This window comes from Podarcis pityusensis (assembly GCF_964106645.2).
Source record: "Podarcis pityusensis genome assembly, chromosome: 2".
NCBI classification, from domain to species: domain Eukaryota; kingdom Metazoa; phylum Chordata; class Lepidosauria; order Squamata; family Lacertidae; genus Podarcis; species Podarcis pityusensis.
Window position 1 is genome coordinate 121,088,696 of NC_138029.1, and position 15,675 is coordinate 121,104,370.

The following is a 15,675-nucleotide window of genomic DNA, read 5'->3' on the forward strand; positions in this document are numbered from 1 at the left end:
AAATAGAAGGTACGTTTTATCATATGTGGTGGGATTGTAAAAAGGTAAAAGCCTATTGGGAAATGATATATAATGAATTGAAGAAAATGTTGAAAATAACTTTTCTAAAAAAAACCAGAAGCCTTCTTGCTAGGTATTTTAGGCCAAGACATACCGAAAGAAAAGAGGACTTTATTTATGTATGCCACTACAGCAGCAAGAATGTTGATTGCACAAAATTGGAAGACTGGAGAAATACCAAGTAAAGAACAATGGCAAGAGAAGTTGATGAACTGTGAGGGGAGAGACTCCATCAGGCAAGGCCTCCTTCCACCTGCCTTGCCCCACTCTCTGCTTCTCAATGTGTATTGTATTGTTTTATGTACTGTGGCTTGCGTTATTTTATTGATTACAGTTTAGATATTATTGTAACTGTTGAGTGGATTTCTGTTTAACTTTTATATGTTGATACTATTATTTTATACTATTCTAATGATTGTTGAATGTTACTTTTTGGATGGAGGTTGCCTATTTTAAAGTTACGTTTTATTATCACATTTTTGTATTGCATTAGATTGTTACAAGATGCACATTCTTTGTTTCTTCAGCTTGTAAACCGCCTTGAGTATTGTAAGATAGAAAGGCGGTATACAAATTAAAAATGATGATGATGATGTAGAACTGGCAAAAATGACAGACAGACTAAGAGAAAAGGACAACAGAGACTTTGAAAAACAATGGGAACCATTTATAGAAACAAAGATAGAGTTGATGGCAGGATTTAGATAAACATTCACACTATTAGTATTAGAAAATGTGTAGAAGATAGAGAAATATGGTGTGTTTACTTTTATGTATTTAGGTTTGATGTTATGTTATTAATAACTTTTTCTGTTAGGAGGTAGCAAGGTGGGTGAAAAGAGTAACAAACCGGAAGCGGAAGTTGGGGAAGCCCAGGAGGGGAGGGAGGAAGGAATACATAGTAAAGGTTAAGACTTTGAGATGTATGTAATGAATGAAAAAGAAAAGTGAATAAAATTTTATTTAAAAACCCCAATGAATCCGTAAGTGACTGTGGAGGCCAATTCTGGACCCACACGTCCTTCCACAGTGGGGACACAGCTTCCCAGGTGGGAGTTGATCATGGTTAGGGTTTGCCATGCATGCCGTCCTCTTAGCACACTTCTCCCTTGCGTTCTGAGTTTGAGTGTCTTCAAAGTCCATGACACCTTTGGTCGAGAGAGAAATTAGAACAGTGTAGAAGATGCACTGATTTTCCAGCCTGTGTCTAGAGTGCTAATAGGTCACTGTTTCAGGATGTGTGCTTCTTCACCTTCATCTGCCTAGGAGGGATTTCAGTTTTATGTCTCCGAAATATCCAGGCAGTGGCCGGTTCCTGATGGGATGTATTTGTGCTGTGTGTTCTCCCCCCAGCTCTCCCCTCCCCTAGAATTTCCTGTAACACCCCCCCCCCATACACACACACAATCTGGAAGTGTGAAATCCACTATGTAGCTATGTGCAGGTATTTGTTTATCTTCTAATCTGGGAAAGGAGGAAGATGCAACCTCATCCAGCACACATTAAAAAACCCAATTATGTTTTAAATACAATTTTTAGATACATCAGTTTTGCACGGAAGAGCAGTCAAACATTTCAAAATACATATGTGTTAGCGAGACAGTTTCCTTCTTGCATAGTCTAGTGAAAGGCAAAGTTTCAGAACGGAACTCTGCTGATGAAATACCGAGTTACAGGTAGGTAGCTGTCTTGGTCTGCTATAGTCGAAACAAACTAAATAAATAGATAAGATAAGATAAGATTCCTTCCAGTAGCACCTTAGAGACCAACTAAGTTTATTATTTGTACACTTCTTCCAATACACTGAAACAGAAGTCACCGGACCCTTATATATAGTGAGAGGGTGGGGAGGGGTATTACTCAGAAGGGTGGTGGGAGATGGGTGACTGGCTGATAGGTGTGGTAAACCTGCAATTGGTCTTACAGGAAAAAACAAGGGGTGAGATGGCTAAAATAGCTCTATCATGTACAATGAGATAAGAATCCAATGTCTCCCTTCAGACCAGGTCTCTCCATGGTTTTAAGTTTGGTAGTAAGTTGCAATTCAGCAACTTCTCTTTGCAGTCTATTTCTGAAATTCTTTTGTAATAAGACAGCGACTTTCAGATCTTGTATAGAATGTCCTGGGAGATTGGAGTGTTCTCCTACTGGTTTCAGAAATACCTGATAGTGCAGGTAATAGTCCAGCAAACTTAACTCATCTTCTCCAATGGATGCCTGTTGCTCATGCCTAGAGATGGGAAGGCCTGGAAAAAAACTAGAAAAATGGGGGGGGGACAGGTTTTTTTCTGCCTTTTTTCCTGGAAAAAAATGAAAAAAATTGTTTGATATAGTTTGAATATTCCACACATTTTCATTTTCAATTTTTCCTGGGAAAAAATGATTTTTGGGGAAAAGAGGAAAAAACGTGCCCTCCCCCCTTTTTCCACCCCCACAGGTCTTCCAGAACCCCCACTTTGCAGCTCCCTGCCGAGAGACACCAGGCAGGTGCTCTCACTGGACTCCTTCCGGCAACTGCTCAAAACATTTTCGTTAGGGCCAGCGCATCTGAACACATAGAAGCTGCATGCGATTTACTTTCTTTTAACCACTGCTGACTTTAATCATCTTTTGAATACCCTTAAATACCTGCTTTTAACTGTGTTTTATCAATAATTTTAATGTTCTGTTGTATATTTTTGTAAACTGTTTAGAAGCTCTCTTACCACCATGCAATTTATAATATATAATAACAAATTCCATTGAAAAACACACACACACACTCCTTTTCCTTTCAAACAGAGTTTGAGCCTTAGTGCAACATACTATTCAGTAACTGGATGTTGCTTCCCTCTGGGCCTGGCATGCAAAAAAATTGCCTTACGCTTTGCCCCAGCTGTCCTCAAGTAGAGAAGGGAAGGGAAAAAACCGGAAAAATTGGGGTGGAGACTGTCTGTCCCCCTGTTACCCACCAAAGCCGTTTTTTAGAAGTCCATGGGGAAAATGACAAAGAGGAAGAGGAAGAAGAAATGGAAAATGATAGCGGTAGTTGAGAAAGTGAGATAGAATAAACTGCATGTATATGTTGTGTCTTCTGTTGTTGCTTTTAAAGCACTACTCAAAGGGTAGACCTTCCATGGAGCTTAAATATTGAGGTGGACCTTAACTTTATTTGCTGTTGGTGCTAAGAGGCAATTTTGATTATTATTTATGTTGGTGGTTTCTTGCTTTTTTTGATGCTTTTGAGAGAAAGGGGGTGGTTACCTATTTTATTGCAAGCCTAATACTTTTAGATACACTGCGTTTCACACAATTTGTAAAACTACTCCACACTGAATTCCCTCCCCCCCCCCAATTTTTTCAAAATTTCCTTTTCCCCAAAAAATAACGGGGGGAAACGTCCCGTCCCCCCCATGGCTTCAAAATTTTTGGAAATTTTACATCTCAACTCTACTGCCTCCTTAGAAACTGTCCTCTGGTTCCCCCCCCCCCCCATATGTCTGTCGTTCACTAAAATGCTTTCACTTCCCTTGACAAGGCAGAATCCCTTCCTGGGAATTCCTGGGCAGAGAGCTGCTGAACCCCAGACCCCAAAAGGAAATCCAACCTCATCCAGGAGGCAATGCTAAAAACTGAATTCTGTTTTAAATGCACTTTTTAGGATGCGGGTGGCACTGTGGGTTAAACCACAGAGCCTAGGACTTGCTGATCAGAAGGTCAGCGGTTCGAATCTCTGCGGCGGGTTGAGCTCCTGTTGCTCAGTCCCAGCTCCTGCCAACCTAGCAGTTCAAAAGCAGGCCAGAGTGCAAGTAGATAAATAGGTACCCCTCCAGTGGGAAGGTAAACAGCGTTTCCATGTGCTGCTCTGGTTTGCCAGAAGTGGCTTAGTCATGCTGGCCACGTGACCCTGAAGCTGCCTGTGGATAAACGCCGGCTCCCTCAGCTAGTAAAGCGAGATGAGTGCCGCAACCTCAGAGTCATCCGCGATTGGACCTAATGGTCAGGGGTCCCTTTAATACATGGTTCTTCCTCTGTTCCTTTTATCCCTACCAACAACCCTGTGGGGTAGGCTAGTCTGAGAGGCCACCCGGTGGGGAATTCAATCCCTGGTCTCCCAAGGCCATAGTCCAGCACTTTAACCACTACACCACACTGCCTCTCACCACTGTCTAAAAAGTCCCAACATTGTCAAAGCAGAGATCAGAGTTCCTAGAAGGGAGATATTTTTTTTCCATCCCAGCTGCCTGGTCTACAAAGGGTTAAAGATAAAGTGCAGGATTCCTAGAGAGGCAGGAAGCTGGAGGAGCTCTTAGTCCTCCAGGGCAAGCGCCCCTCCTGCCTTGTGCATGGTCCTTTTGCACAAGAGAGTCTGCAGTGGTTGGATGTGTTATGTATTGAAGTTCTCACCCTGGCCACCAGGGGTATTGTGCATGTAGTTTTCACTCAGGTCCACATCAGATAATTTAGGCAGGAAACCCTGGGATGATGTTGTTGTTGTTGTTACAATGTTGACAGCTGGCTGCCTATAAAAGCGGGCCCGTTGAGCTACTTGCAGAAACCTCTGTGTCATCTGATATGTCCACCCACTATCTCACAGGATGCATTGAAGGAAGCAGGCAGGGAGGCTGGGGCCGGATCCTGCTCCAGCCCAGAGCAGCTTAGAGCAGGACCTGAGGTTCCCCCACCTCTGGCTCAGCCCCTTTGTGGTCCACGCTCCCTTGGCCAGCCTTTGCCTTGAAGCAGAACCTGGAAAGAATAGGAAAAGAGGCTGCAGGAGACAATCCCCAAACTGCCCCACTTGGGAGCTATGAAGACCCTCCTGGATGGAGACACCCTCAGCTCAGTTGCTAGTGCCAGAGATTCAGGCATTCCCACTACCAGGAGGCCAAGGGACCCCGAGAGGTTTGCAGCCGACTCCACCGCTTTTGCAGGGAGTGGCTGGAGCCAGAGCAACACACCGAGGCTCAGATCCTGGACCTGGTATTCCTGGAGCAATTCCTGGCTGTCCTCCCTCCGGAGATGGAGAACTGGGTCAGGGAATGTGGGGCGGAGACCAGTTCCCAGGCGGTGGCCCTGGCCAAAGGTTTCCTCCTGAGCCGGGCAGAGGAGAAGCAGCAGCAGCAGCAGCAGCAGCAGGTGAGACAGTTTCATCCTGGTAACACCCAGATATCCGTGGTGGCTGTTGAATTCTGAGTGTGGTGTCTCTTAAAAGGCGCAAGTGGCTCTTGGGTGCAGAAGGTTCTGGGTTCGATCTCCAGGAGGGGCTGGGAAATCGTCCTTGCCTGAAACCTGGAGCGGGGTGTGTGTGTGTGGAATTGCATTTGCACATGTGGCAACACATGGTAAACTTAAAGCCTCTACTATTAAAAAATTCTTCCACTTGTGATGCATATCTACAAGCAGTGCAATGTCCGCATTTGAAACAATGTCCGCATTTGAAACAACCTTCTGGAGCTGTGGTCAAGGTCTGGTGTGTAGACGTGTGTTGTAAGTCAGTATGTAGTAGCATATCTCTAAGTGATCTGGTGCGTCATTTATCAAAGCAGGAAAAGACCTCACAGCCTGGAATATTCAATCTCACTGGGCAAAAGACATACCACTTGAATCATGGGAAAAGATTTTAAAATTCACAGCATGCAGTTCATGAAAATAAAATTCTATGAAGATGATGTACCGATGCTATTTCACTCCAGTAAGCTTGCTACAATGTATAAAGATACCTCTAATTTATGCTGGAAATGTAAGGATATGGAAAGTCCTTTTTTTTTCTTTTTTCATATGTCGTAGACATGTAAAAAAGTAAAGGGATTCTGGGAAATTATAAAAAATGAACTTAAAAAAATGTTTAAAATTACGTTTGTTAAAAAATCAGAGGCCTTTCTTATTAGGTGTAATAGGAGAAAAATATGCCAAGGAAGCAAAAGAGACTGTTTATTTATGCGACTACAGCGGCCAGATGCTACTATCCCAGATGTGGAAAGAAGAAAAGGTCCCAACGAAAGAAGAATGGATAACTAAGATGAGTGACTATGTCGAAATGGCTAAACTAACCCTGAAGATCAGGCACCAAGATGAGAAAAAAATCAATCAAGAATGGGAAAACTCAATAGACACGTTTAAATAACACTGTAAAAGAGGCAAAACATTAGCAGGTTTGATGTAACCTTTATGAACCAAGAATAGAATGGGGGGGGGGGGAGAGAAGTTGAAATTAATTGGGAGAAATATAATTATATGCAAGGAGAATAACAGGGGGGGGTGGAAACCGGGGTGGGGAGTCATCTATTGCAAATTTGTATTGGATATGTATTCTGTATACCAAAAGTAAAAATGTTGTTATTTTGAAATTCGAAAATAAAAAATATATTTTTAATAATAAATATAGTAATATAATAAATAGTTTATAAAACGTTTTAGGGCTTCCGCGCAGCTGATCCAGCGGGGCTTTCCAGAGGCGAGACCAGCGCCTCTCCTCGCTCTCTGCCCGGAGAATCCCAGAGGCTCCTGCCGCTCGGCTCCGAAACGGTTAAGAGCAGCGGCGACAGAGCTGAGATTCCTAGAGCGGAAGAAAAAAAAAAGGCTGCCGGGAGAATAGCAGCTTCCGCTTCCTGTCCCGCTTTTTGGGGGCGGGAGATGCCGAACATGGCGGCGGCTGTCCTTCCTCGCGGAGGCGCTGGAGGTGCGTCGTATTATTATGTAGTACAACGCGAGTGCAGCTGGGGGGAGTGTGGAGAGGGAGTTTTAAAAAACCCTATTAGGTAAACCGTTTCAATGTACCGGTAAGTTTTTTTCTGCGTCTCCTTTCTCTAGTATTTCATATAATATTTTCAGTTCCCATTATTAATGCATTTCTGTACATTATTCTGCTAAAATAATGCATTTATAGTTCTTTCCCCCTTTGAATAGGGGTGGGAAATGTTTTCCCAATGGAAGGGCAGGTCTTTCTCCTCCTTTCCTCCCTGCAGGCCACCTTCCTTCGTCTCTCCATAAGGCTTGGGCTCAAGGCAAAACCTTGTGCAATAATAATAATAATAATAATAATAATAATTTATTTATACCCCGCCCTCCTTGGCCAGGACCTAGCTCAGGGTGGCTAACGCGAAATCTCAGCACGCGCAGGCTTCGGCATGCCGGCAACTCTCCGCAAGCAGCGGCAGCGCTGCCGCTGCTTGCGGAGAGGTCCGCGAAGCCTTGGCCGGACAGCTTTTGAAGGCAGGCGGGGGGGAGCAAAGACTTTCGCCGCCCCCCCAGCCTTCAGAAGAGGTCCTGGACCTCTTCTGAAGGAGGGCGGGGGGCAAATGTCTTTGTCCCCCCTGCCTGCCTTCCCGGGAGAGCGGAGAAACGCAGCGCGTTTCTCCGCTCTCCCGGGAGGGCTTTTAAAGGCCGGCAGGGGGGACAAAGACTTTCGCCCCCCGCCAGCCTTCAGAAGAGGTCCTGGACCTCTTCTGAAGGCTGGCGGGGGGCGAAAGTCTTTGTCCCCCCTGCCTGCCTTCCCAGGGGCTTTTAAATCGCCCCGGACAGCGGAGAAGTCCTCCGCTGTCCCGGGGCGATTTTATAATGCCGCCCGCCAGCATTTTAAGATCGCCCCGGACAGCGGAGAAATCCTCCGCTGTCCCGGGGTTTTTTAAAATGCTGGGGGTGGGAAGAAAAGCCCTTGTCCCCCCCCCCCAGCCTTCAGAAGAGGTCGGGGGACAGACTGTCCCCGGACCTGGTCTGAAGTCGGTTTCCCTAGGAACGCATTAATTGATTTTCAATGCATTCCTATGGGAAACCGTGCTTCGCAAGACGAAAAACTCGCAAGAAGAAAAAACTTGCGGAACGAATTAATTTCGTCTTGCGAGGCACTACTGTACTACCAATTAGTTTCCAGGCCCAATTCAAAGTTCTGGTTTTGACCTATAAAGCCTTTAATGGCTCAGGACCATAATACTTTCAAGTGGTCCGGAGGGTGGCAACATGAGAACAATGCCTTCTCTGCAGTGGCTGCCCGTCTGTGGAATGCTCTCCCCAGGGAAGTTCACCTGGCACCTTCATTATACACCTTTAGGTGCCAGGCAAAAAAGTTCCCTTTTTAACCAGAATTTTGGTTGATATGTTTGACATTCTATACCCTTTTTCAAATATGGCTCTTTTCTTGTGAGGAGAGGGTGATATTGGGTTGTTGTTTTTATTCTGATTATATATGTTGTGATCTTTTCAGAGAACCACGCTGAGACCTCTGGTTATAGGGTGGTATATAAACTCAATAAATAATAATAGTAACAAATACTTTCATTATTTAAAAGCATTATAAAACATCAAATATTAAAAACTTCGCTATACAAGGTTGCCTTCAGATGTCTTCTAAAACTTGTATAGTTGTTTATTTGACATCTAACGGGAGGGCGTTCCACAAGGTGGGCACCACTACCAAGAAGGCCCTCTGCCTCGTTCCCTGTAACTTCCCTTCTCACAGTGAGGGAACTGCCACAAGGCCCTGGGACCTGGATCTCTGTGTCTTGACTGAATGATTGGGGTGAAGACTCTCCTTTAGCATTTCATCAGTTTGCTTTTTTATTCCATCAGGAGATGTTGAAGGGATGCTGGCAGAAGGGGAACAATCCGAAGTGTCACCGAAAGGATCCAAAGAGCAAAGGAAGCTGAGGGTTCAAGATGGAGGCAGCAGGCAAGAGGAGAGACGAAAGCAGAAGCCGGAGGGTGACTCTTGTCTGTCTCAGGGTGGTGAAAATCAAATTGACAAAAAGGAGAAAAAGCATCAATGTACATTGTGCGGACAGAGATTTTGTAATCGCTCAGCTCTTACTTCACATCAACGAACTCATACAGGGGAGAAACCGTATACATGTTCAGAGTGTGGAAAGAGATTCAGTCGGAGTGGTACCCTTATATTGCACCAACGAACTCATACAGGAGACAAACCTTATACATGTTCAGTGTGTGAAAAGAGCTTCACTCAAAGTAGTGGCCTTACTTTGCATCAAAGATCTCATACAGGAGAGAAACCGTATACATGCTCAGAGTGTGGAAAGAGCTTCACTCAAAGTAGTGACCTTACCTTGCATCAAATATCTCATACAGGGGAGAAACCATATACGTGTTCTGAGTGTGGAAAGAGCTTCAGTCACAGCACTGCACTTACTAGACATCAACACACTCATCGAGGCAGCAAACCTTATAAATGTTGGGAATGTGGCAACAGCTTCAGTCGCATTGACTCCCTTTCCTTGCATCAAAAAATTCATATAGGGGAGAAACGATATACATGTTTGGAGTGTGGAAAGAGCTTCATTCAGAATGGCACCCTTACCTTGCATCAAAGAGTGCACACAGGAGAGAAACCGTATAAATGTTTGGAGTGTGGGAAGAGCTTCAGTCGTGGTAGCTCCCTTACATTGCATCAACGAACTCATACAGGAGAGAAACCGTATACATGTTCGGAGTGTGGAAAAAGCTTCATTTGCAGTAGCTCCCTTATGTTGCATCAAAGAACTCATACAGGGGACAAACCATATAAATGCTCCGAGTGTGGAAATAGCTTCAGGCGCCGGAGTCACCTTACTAGACACCAAAGAAGTCATACAGGGAGGAAATCTTAGAAATGTTTGGCGTATGGAAAGAACTTCAGTGGCAGGGGCTCCCTTCCTAAACATTAAAGAAGTCATACAAGAGAAACATATTAGAAAGGGTTGGAGTGTGGGAAGATCTTTAATCATATCAAATAACTCCTACAGAGTAAACCATGAATCGTTTTCTGGTGTGTGTGTCCCCCGCCCCCCCGCCCCATATTTCTGTCATTCACTAAAATGCTGTACTTCCAGTGACAAAAGCACAAGCCCTTCCTGGGAATTCCAGGCAGAGAGCTTCTGAACCCCAGACCCCAAAAAGAAATCGACTTTAACCAGCACGCAATGCTAAAAAGTTCTGTTTTAAATGCAGTTTTTATATATATATTTGCACAGAAGATCAGCCAGAAATGTTAAGAATGCCTGTGTTTGGAAAACAATTGCCCTAGATACTCTAGTCCAGGCTTTCCTGCACTTGGGTCTCTAGCTGTTTCTGGACTACAATTCCCATCATCCCTTACTGCTGCTATCTGGGGGTGATGGGAGTTGTCCAGAAAGAACCAGAGACCCAAGTGTGGGAATCCTGTTCCAGTGAAAGGTGAGGATACGGATGTGAACTGCGCTGATTCCATTGTAGATGGCATCTTTCATAGCTCCGATAAGAGAGGAGTTCAGGGAGCAAACGGCCTCTTCCTCTGATGACGTCTCTCCCCCTGCCTTGCTGAGCTTGTGTGTTTCTGCTTCCTTTTAGCCATGGGATCTGCTGCTGTTCAGGCTCATGCCACTGTCTGTGTTGCCTTGTCAGAAGCTGCCCACTGGTGTCGCCCAGCCCTGTTCCACCCCATGTGTGTCATTCACTATAAGGCTTGCCCAAGCCATTGTTCGCCACTGGAGGACAGCCTGCCCAGACCCCAATGTGTCTGTTTCCTGCTCTGCCACTTCTTGTGCCAAAGGTTGCCCATTCTCCACCAGAGAAGAAGGCAAGCAGATCCTTAAGGCCGGGTTTGCTGCTGAAGTCTACAGGAAAGCCTGGATCTAAGCCAGGAGACCTTGGTTCGTTGTGGGGATCTGTTTCTCTGTGCACATGCGACTCGTTAGGAAATTAATTTTGGAAATGCGATGTACCGGATTTGCCCAACAGGGCAGTGAAAAAATTGCAGAATATCTGTATCCAGCTTTCGAACTCGCTGCCTATTGATACGACGCAGTCACTTTCACTGTGTTTTAATCCAGGTTTTATTGTTTATTTCGTTATTTTTAACAATAAAACTTTAGGTTTTTTTTTTACTGATAATGTCATTGTTTTATTTTTCCTGAACCATGGATTTAAAAAATCCCAAACATATATGTATAGTAAAGCTGCATGTAAATTTTAGGGAACAAAATAATGAACAAAAGATGAAATAGCCAAAACAAGTGTGCAGTTCCTAAGAATCCATTTACAACTCGCTTCAGTGCAGGTTTTCTCAGGAGTCAGTCCCACTGTTCTCAACAGGCGCTTAATCTCTGGGAAGAGCTGTATGTCAGCCTGTCTAATACTTCTCAGGGAATTAAGAGACAATGCTCAAGATTTCTTGTTGTGGGCCACTGAACTGAGACAAAAGGTCAAGTTGCCCCCCCCATTCAGCTGCTACCGCCCACCAGAGGGTAAATGGAAGGTGCCTGTATTGTCTTTCTCCCCAGGGGAATGATTTCAATTGCGAAAACGACACTGGAGGAACCCAAGAAGCTGCCTTGTACCAGCTGATGAAGGTGAATACATCGAAACAGGGCCCTGTCCTGGTTTCCGATCCATAATTGACTTCTGACTTCTGTTTAATGAGACCTCCACATCGAATCTGACTATGGATGAACATGTACTTATCTCTACTCATAAACTCTTATCTCTATTTCTGTAACGAATTTTTGTGTTCTACATGTCCTTATGAGTTTGAGTTTGTAATCTCTATTTGAGTTTATAATCCTACTTTTCAATGGATTAGTTTTTGTCACAATTGACTATTGATTTGCTAATAGGGACGACTCCCACTACTAAAACTTACATTGGCCTGAGTTCTTCGTGTGCTTTTCTCTTGGTATATTTAATAACAAGAACTCCAATTTATTTAACGTTAATCTCAGGGAAAAGCGGATAAATTCAGTTTTGGGATTCCCCAGGCAGATTTTGGTCCTCTGAGGGTTAAATGCAGTGAGAGAGGAAATTATGCTTTTCCTTCCTCTCTGCTTGCCTGAACTCTGCAGGCTTTCCCCAAAGGTCTTGGGTGTTACAGATCCTTTCCTCACTATTAGTGCCACCTGGCTCAGATCCAGTTCCATCACAATGTGATTGCTTACAGGAATCTGTGTTTGACAGTGGAAAGGTCTCCCCTTCCTTGGAGGTTTTTAAGCAGAGGTTGGATGGCCATATGTCAGGGATTCTTTAGCTGAGATTCCTGTATTGCAGGGGGTTAGACTAGAGGACCTTTGGGGTCCCTTCCAACTCTATCATTCTATGGAAGCTGCCCATACACACACATCCCCCCTTGCCCAGCCCATTCACAAGGTGGGAACATAAATAACGCAGGGAAATTGAAATGCAATCTGTGACACACACACCCTTTTAACACACTGGCTTCCAGACTTTCTGGCTCCCACCTTCTTGGTTCCATAAAATCGTCCCAATGCCTTATTATTATTATTATTATTATTATTTATATACCGTCCTATACCTTGGGGTCTCAGAATAAAATCAAGATCCAAACCACAAAATACAAACCAAAACAACCTGCACAAATCTGGTGTGTGTGTGTGTGTGTGTGTGTGTATGGGGTTGGGCTAGATGACCATTAGGTCCCATTCCAACTTTTCCCCATTCTTAGATTCGATATCCTGCCTTTTTCTCCAAGGAGCTGAACGTAGCATATAATACATGGTTCTTCCTCTACTCCTCTAATCCCCTACAACAACCCTGTGAGGTAGGCTAGGCTGGGAGGCAGTGACTTAACCCCATGGCCACCCGGTGGGGAATTCGATCCCTGGTCTCCCAAGGCCATAGTCCAGCACTCTAACCACTATACCATACTGCCTCTCACCACTGCCTAAGATGTCCCAACCTTGTGAAAGTAGAGATCAGAATCCCCCAAAAGGAGAGATTTTCTTCCACCCCAGCTGTCTGGTACTCAAAGGGTTAAAGATGAAGTGCAGGATTCCTAGAGAGGCAACAGGAAACAGGAGGAGCAGCTTGGTCCTCCAGGGCAAGCGCCCCTCCTCCCTCCTGCATGGTTCTTTTGCAGAAGAGAGGCTGCAGAGGTTGGATGCATGGAAGGAAGCAAGCAGGGAGGCTGGGGCCGGATCCTGCTGCAACCCAGAGGCTGAGGCCCCTTGTGGTCCACGCTCCCTTGGCCAGCCTTTGCCTTGAAGCAGAACCTGGAAAGAATAGGAAAAGAGGCTGCAGGAGACATTCCTTCAGCCATATTGGAGGCTGCTGTCCAAATCCCCAAAGTGCCCCATTTGGGAGATCCTGGGAAGAGCTATGAAGACCCTCCTGGATGGTGACGCCCTCAGCTCACATGCTCAGCGCCAGAGATTCAGGCATTCCTGCTACCAGGAGGCCAAGGGACCCCGAGAGGTTTGCAGCCGACTCCACCGCCTTTGCAGGGAGCGGCTGGAGCCAGAGAGACACACAGAGGCTCAGATCCTGGATCTGGTGGTCCTGGAGCAATTCCTGGCTGTCCTCCCCCCAGAGATGGAGAACTGGGTGAAGGATCAGGGAGCGGAGACCAGTTCCCAGGCGGTGGCCCTGGCCAAAGATTTCCTCCTGAGCTAGGCAGAGGAGCAGCAGCAGCAGGTGAGACAGTTTCATCCTGGTAACTCCCAGAGATCCGCGGTGGCTGGTGAATTCTGAGTGTGGTGTCTCTTAAAAGGCGAAAGTGGCTCTTGGGTGCAGAAGGTTCCGGGTTTAATTCCCTGCATCTTCCGGCAGGGCTAGGAAATAATCCCTTCCTGAAACCTGGAGAGATGCTTCCAGTCTGTGCAGACAGCACGGATCTAGATGGTCCAATGGTCTGGTTCTGGACGAGGCAGCTTCCTTGGTTCCTATTTAAACAGCTCTTCATTCCGAAGCAAGAGAACTAGAAACTTGCTTTGCCTTTCACCTGTGCCCTCGATATTATTTGAGCGCAATTTCAGCACCCCTTCACATTTTTGTTTTTTCCTGTCTATGCATTATTTCCCTTCACTGTGCCCACCCCCTCTGGGGATGTTCTCTCTCTCCCCCCCTGCTGAGTTGATTCCCCCTCCCCCCATATCTGAGCGAAAGGGATCCATAGGTCATAGAATAAACATGTCCCCCATATTGGTCTCTACAGCCAGAGAAGGCCCTGCAACTCTCCCAACATCTTGACCTGACCCCCAAAGGCACACTCCTCCATGGTCTCCCGAGACAGACGGATGCCAACATCATCATGGATTCCTGCATTGCAGCGGGTTGGACTAGATGACCCACAGGGCCCTTCCACTCAATGATTCTATGCACAATATTTACTTCACCCGCAGTCATCAGAGGCAGCAATGCTTCTGAATACCAGTTTCAGGAGAGGAGAGGGCTCTTCTGCTCGGATCCTGCCCTCTGGTTCCCTCTGGTTGGCCACTGTGAGAACAGGATGCTGCCCTAGAAGGGACACTGACTTGATCAAGCAGTTCTTCTTAATGTTTATAATAATATAAAAATAGTATGCAAATACAGTCAAACCTTGGCTCCTGAACACCTCCGTTTTGGATTCCTTACGCCATGAGCATTACAATTATAACAAATAAAGGCTTGACATATCTCGCTTTGCATGTCATGATTCTATCTCATATCTTAGTTTCACCTTTTAAGTTGAATTACTGAAATAAGTGAACTTTTCCATGATATTCTAATATTTCGAGGTTCACCTGTAATGATACATTGGGCAAAAGATATAGGTTATAATATACCGGTTGAATCATGGGAAAAACTGTGCAAAGAGATTTTAAAATTCACAGCATGTAGTTCATTAAAAGAAAATTATATGAAGATGATGTACCGATGGTATTTCACTCCAGTAAAGCTTGCTAAAATGTATAAAGATACCTCTAATTTATACTGGAAATGTAAGGATAAGGAAGGTAATTTTTCCCCTATGTGGTGGACGTGTAAAAAAGTAAAGGGCTTCTGGGAAATGATATACAATGAACTTAAAAATTCTTAAAATTACGTATGTTAAAAAAACCACGGCTTTTTTACTAGGTGTAATAGGAGAAAAAATGCCAAGGAAGCAAAAGAGACTGTTTATTTATGCAACTACAGGGGCCAGATGCTACTAGCCCAGATGTGGAAAGAAGAAAAGGTCCCAACGAAAGAAGAATGGATAACTAAGATGATTGATTATGTCGAAACGGCTAAACTTACCGATCAGATGAGAAAAAATTCAATCAAGAATGGGGAAACTTTATAAACTATTTTAGAGAACGCTGTAAAAAGTCAAAACAGGGTCTGCATAAAAGGCGGATCTAGACGGATCCTCATGGATCCTCCACTTTTTTAAAATTAATTCCAACAAATGCAGTGTCAAATCACACCTAGAAGGCACGCCTACAAACTGGACTATAAAAAACGTGGATCCAACACTTTGCCGCGCTACAGCACCACAAAAACAGGGATCCGAGGCACGGATCCTCATGAATTCATATGATTTTTATATTGAAACAAAATAAAAACACCATGCTACTGTAGACCACATCTTAGTCGGTAGGAGGAACCAAAAAAATCACGCATCCACTGTTTCGTGGTGCCGCAATGGCGCAAAAACATGGTTAAAAAACACGGATCCTCATGAATCCTCATGATTTTTGCACTAGATCAGCCCAAACTCACTGTCAAATTACACATCATGTCCAGGGGCACAGCATCCACCACAGAAATCACGGATCCACGGCTTCCTGGCCACACCATGGCCCAAAAACGTGGTTTTCAAGAACGGATCCTCATGGATCCTCACACTTTTTGCATTGGGCCAACCCAAACTCACTGTCAAATCACACATCATAGCCAGGGGCACAGCCTACACCACAG

At 44.9% G+C, this 15,675-nt stretch overlaps 1 protein-coding gene and 1 long non-coding RNA gene across 6 annotated transcripts in view; one reads left to right on the plus strand and one right to left on the minus strand.

Moving 5' to 3' along the window:
- Nucleotides 1-6,235, minus strand: part of LOC308470231 — a 126,117-nt gene extending 119,882 nt beyond the window's left edge. Inside the window, exons 1-2 of the long non-coding RNA XR_013982284.1 lie at nt 5,464-6,235; nt 1,969-5,386 (exon numbers count right to left, since the gene is read on the minus strand). This is a non-coding gene — a long non-coding RNA (uncharacterized lncRNA). The remainder of the gene's footprint in view (nt 1-1,968; nt 5,387-5,463) is intronic.
- Nucleotides 6,236-6,489: 254 nt separating this feature from the next.
- LOC308469923 (uncharacterized protein) overlaps nt 6,490-15,675 on the plus strand; it is a 29,546-nt gene continuing 20,360 nt past the window's right edge. Inside the window, exons 1-2 of one of the 5 annotated variants that reach the window (XM_080993033.1) lie at nt 6,614-6,718; nt 8,605-11,580. In XM_080993033.1, coding sequence (XP_080849159.1) covers nt 6,673-6,718; nt 8,605-9,635 — 1,077 coding nt within the window. In that variant the 5' untranslated portion in view covers nt 6,614-6,672 and the 3' untranslated portion in view covers nt 9,636-11,580. Of the gene's footprint in view, nt 6,813-8,604; nt 11,581-15,675 lie in introns of those variants that run through there. The other 4 variants (XM_080993034.1, XM_080993036.1, XM_080993035.1 and 1 more) reach the window with 4 other exon arrangements.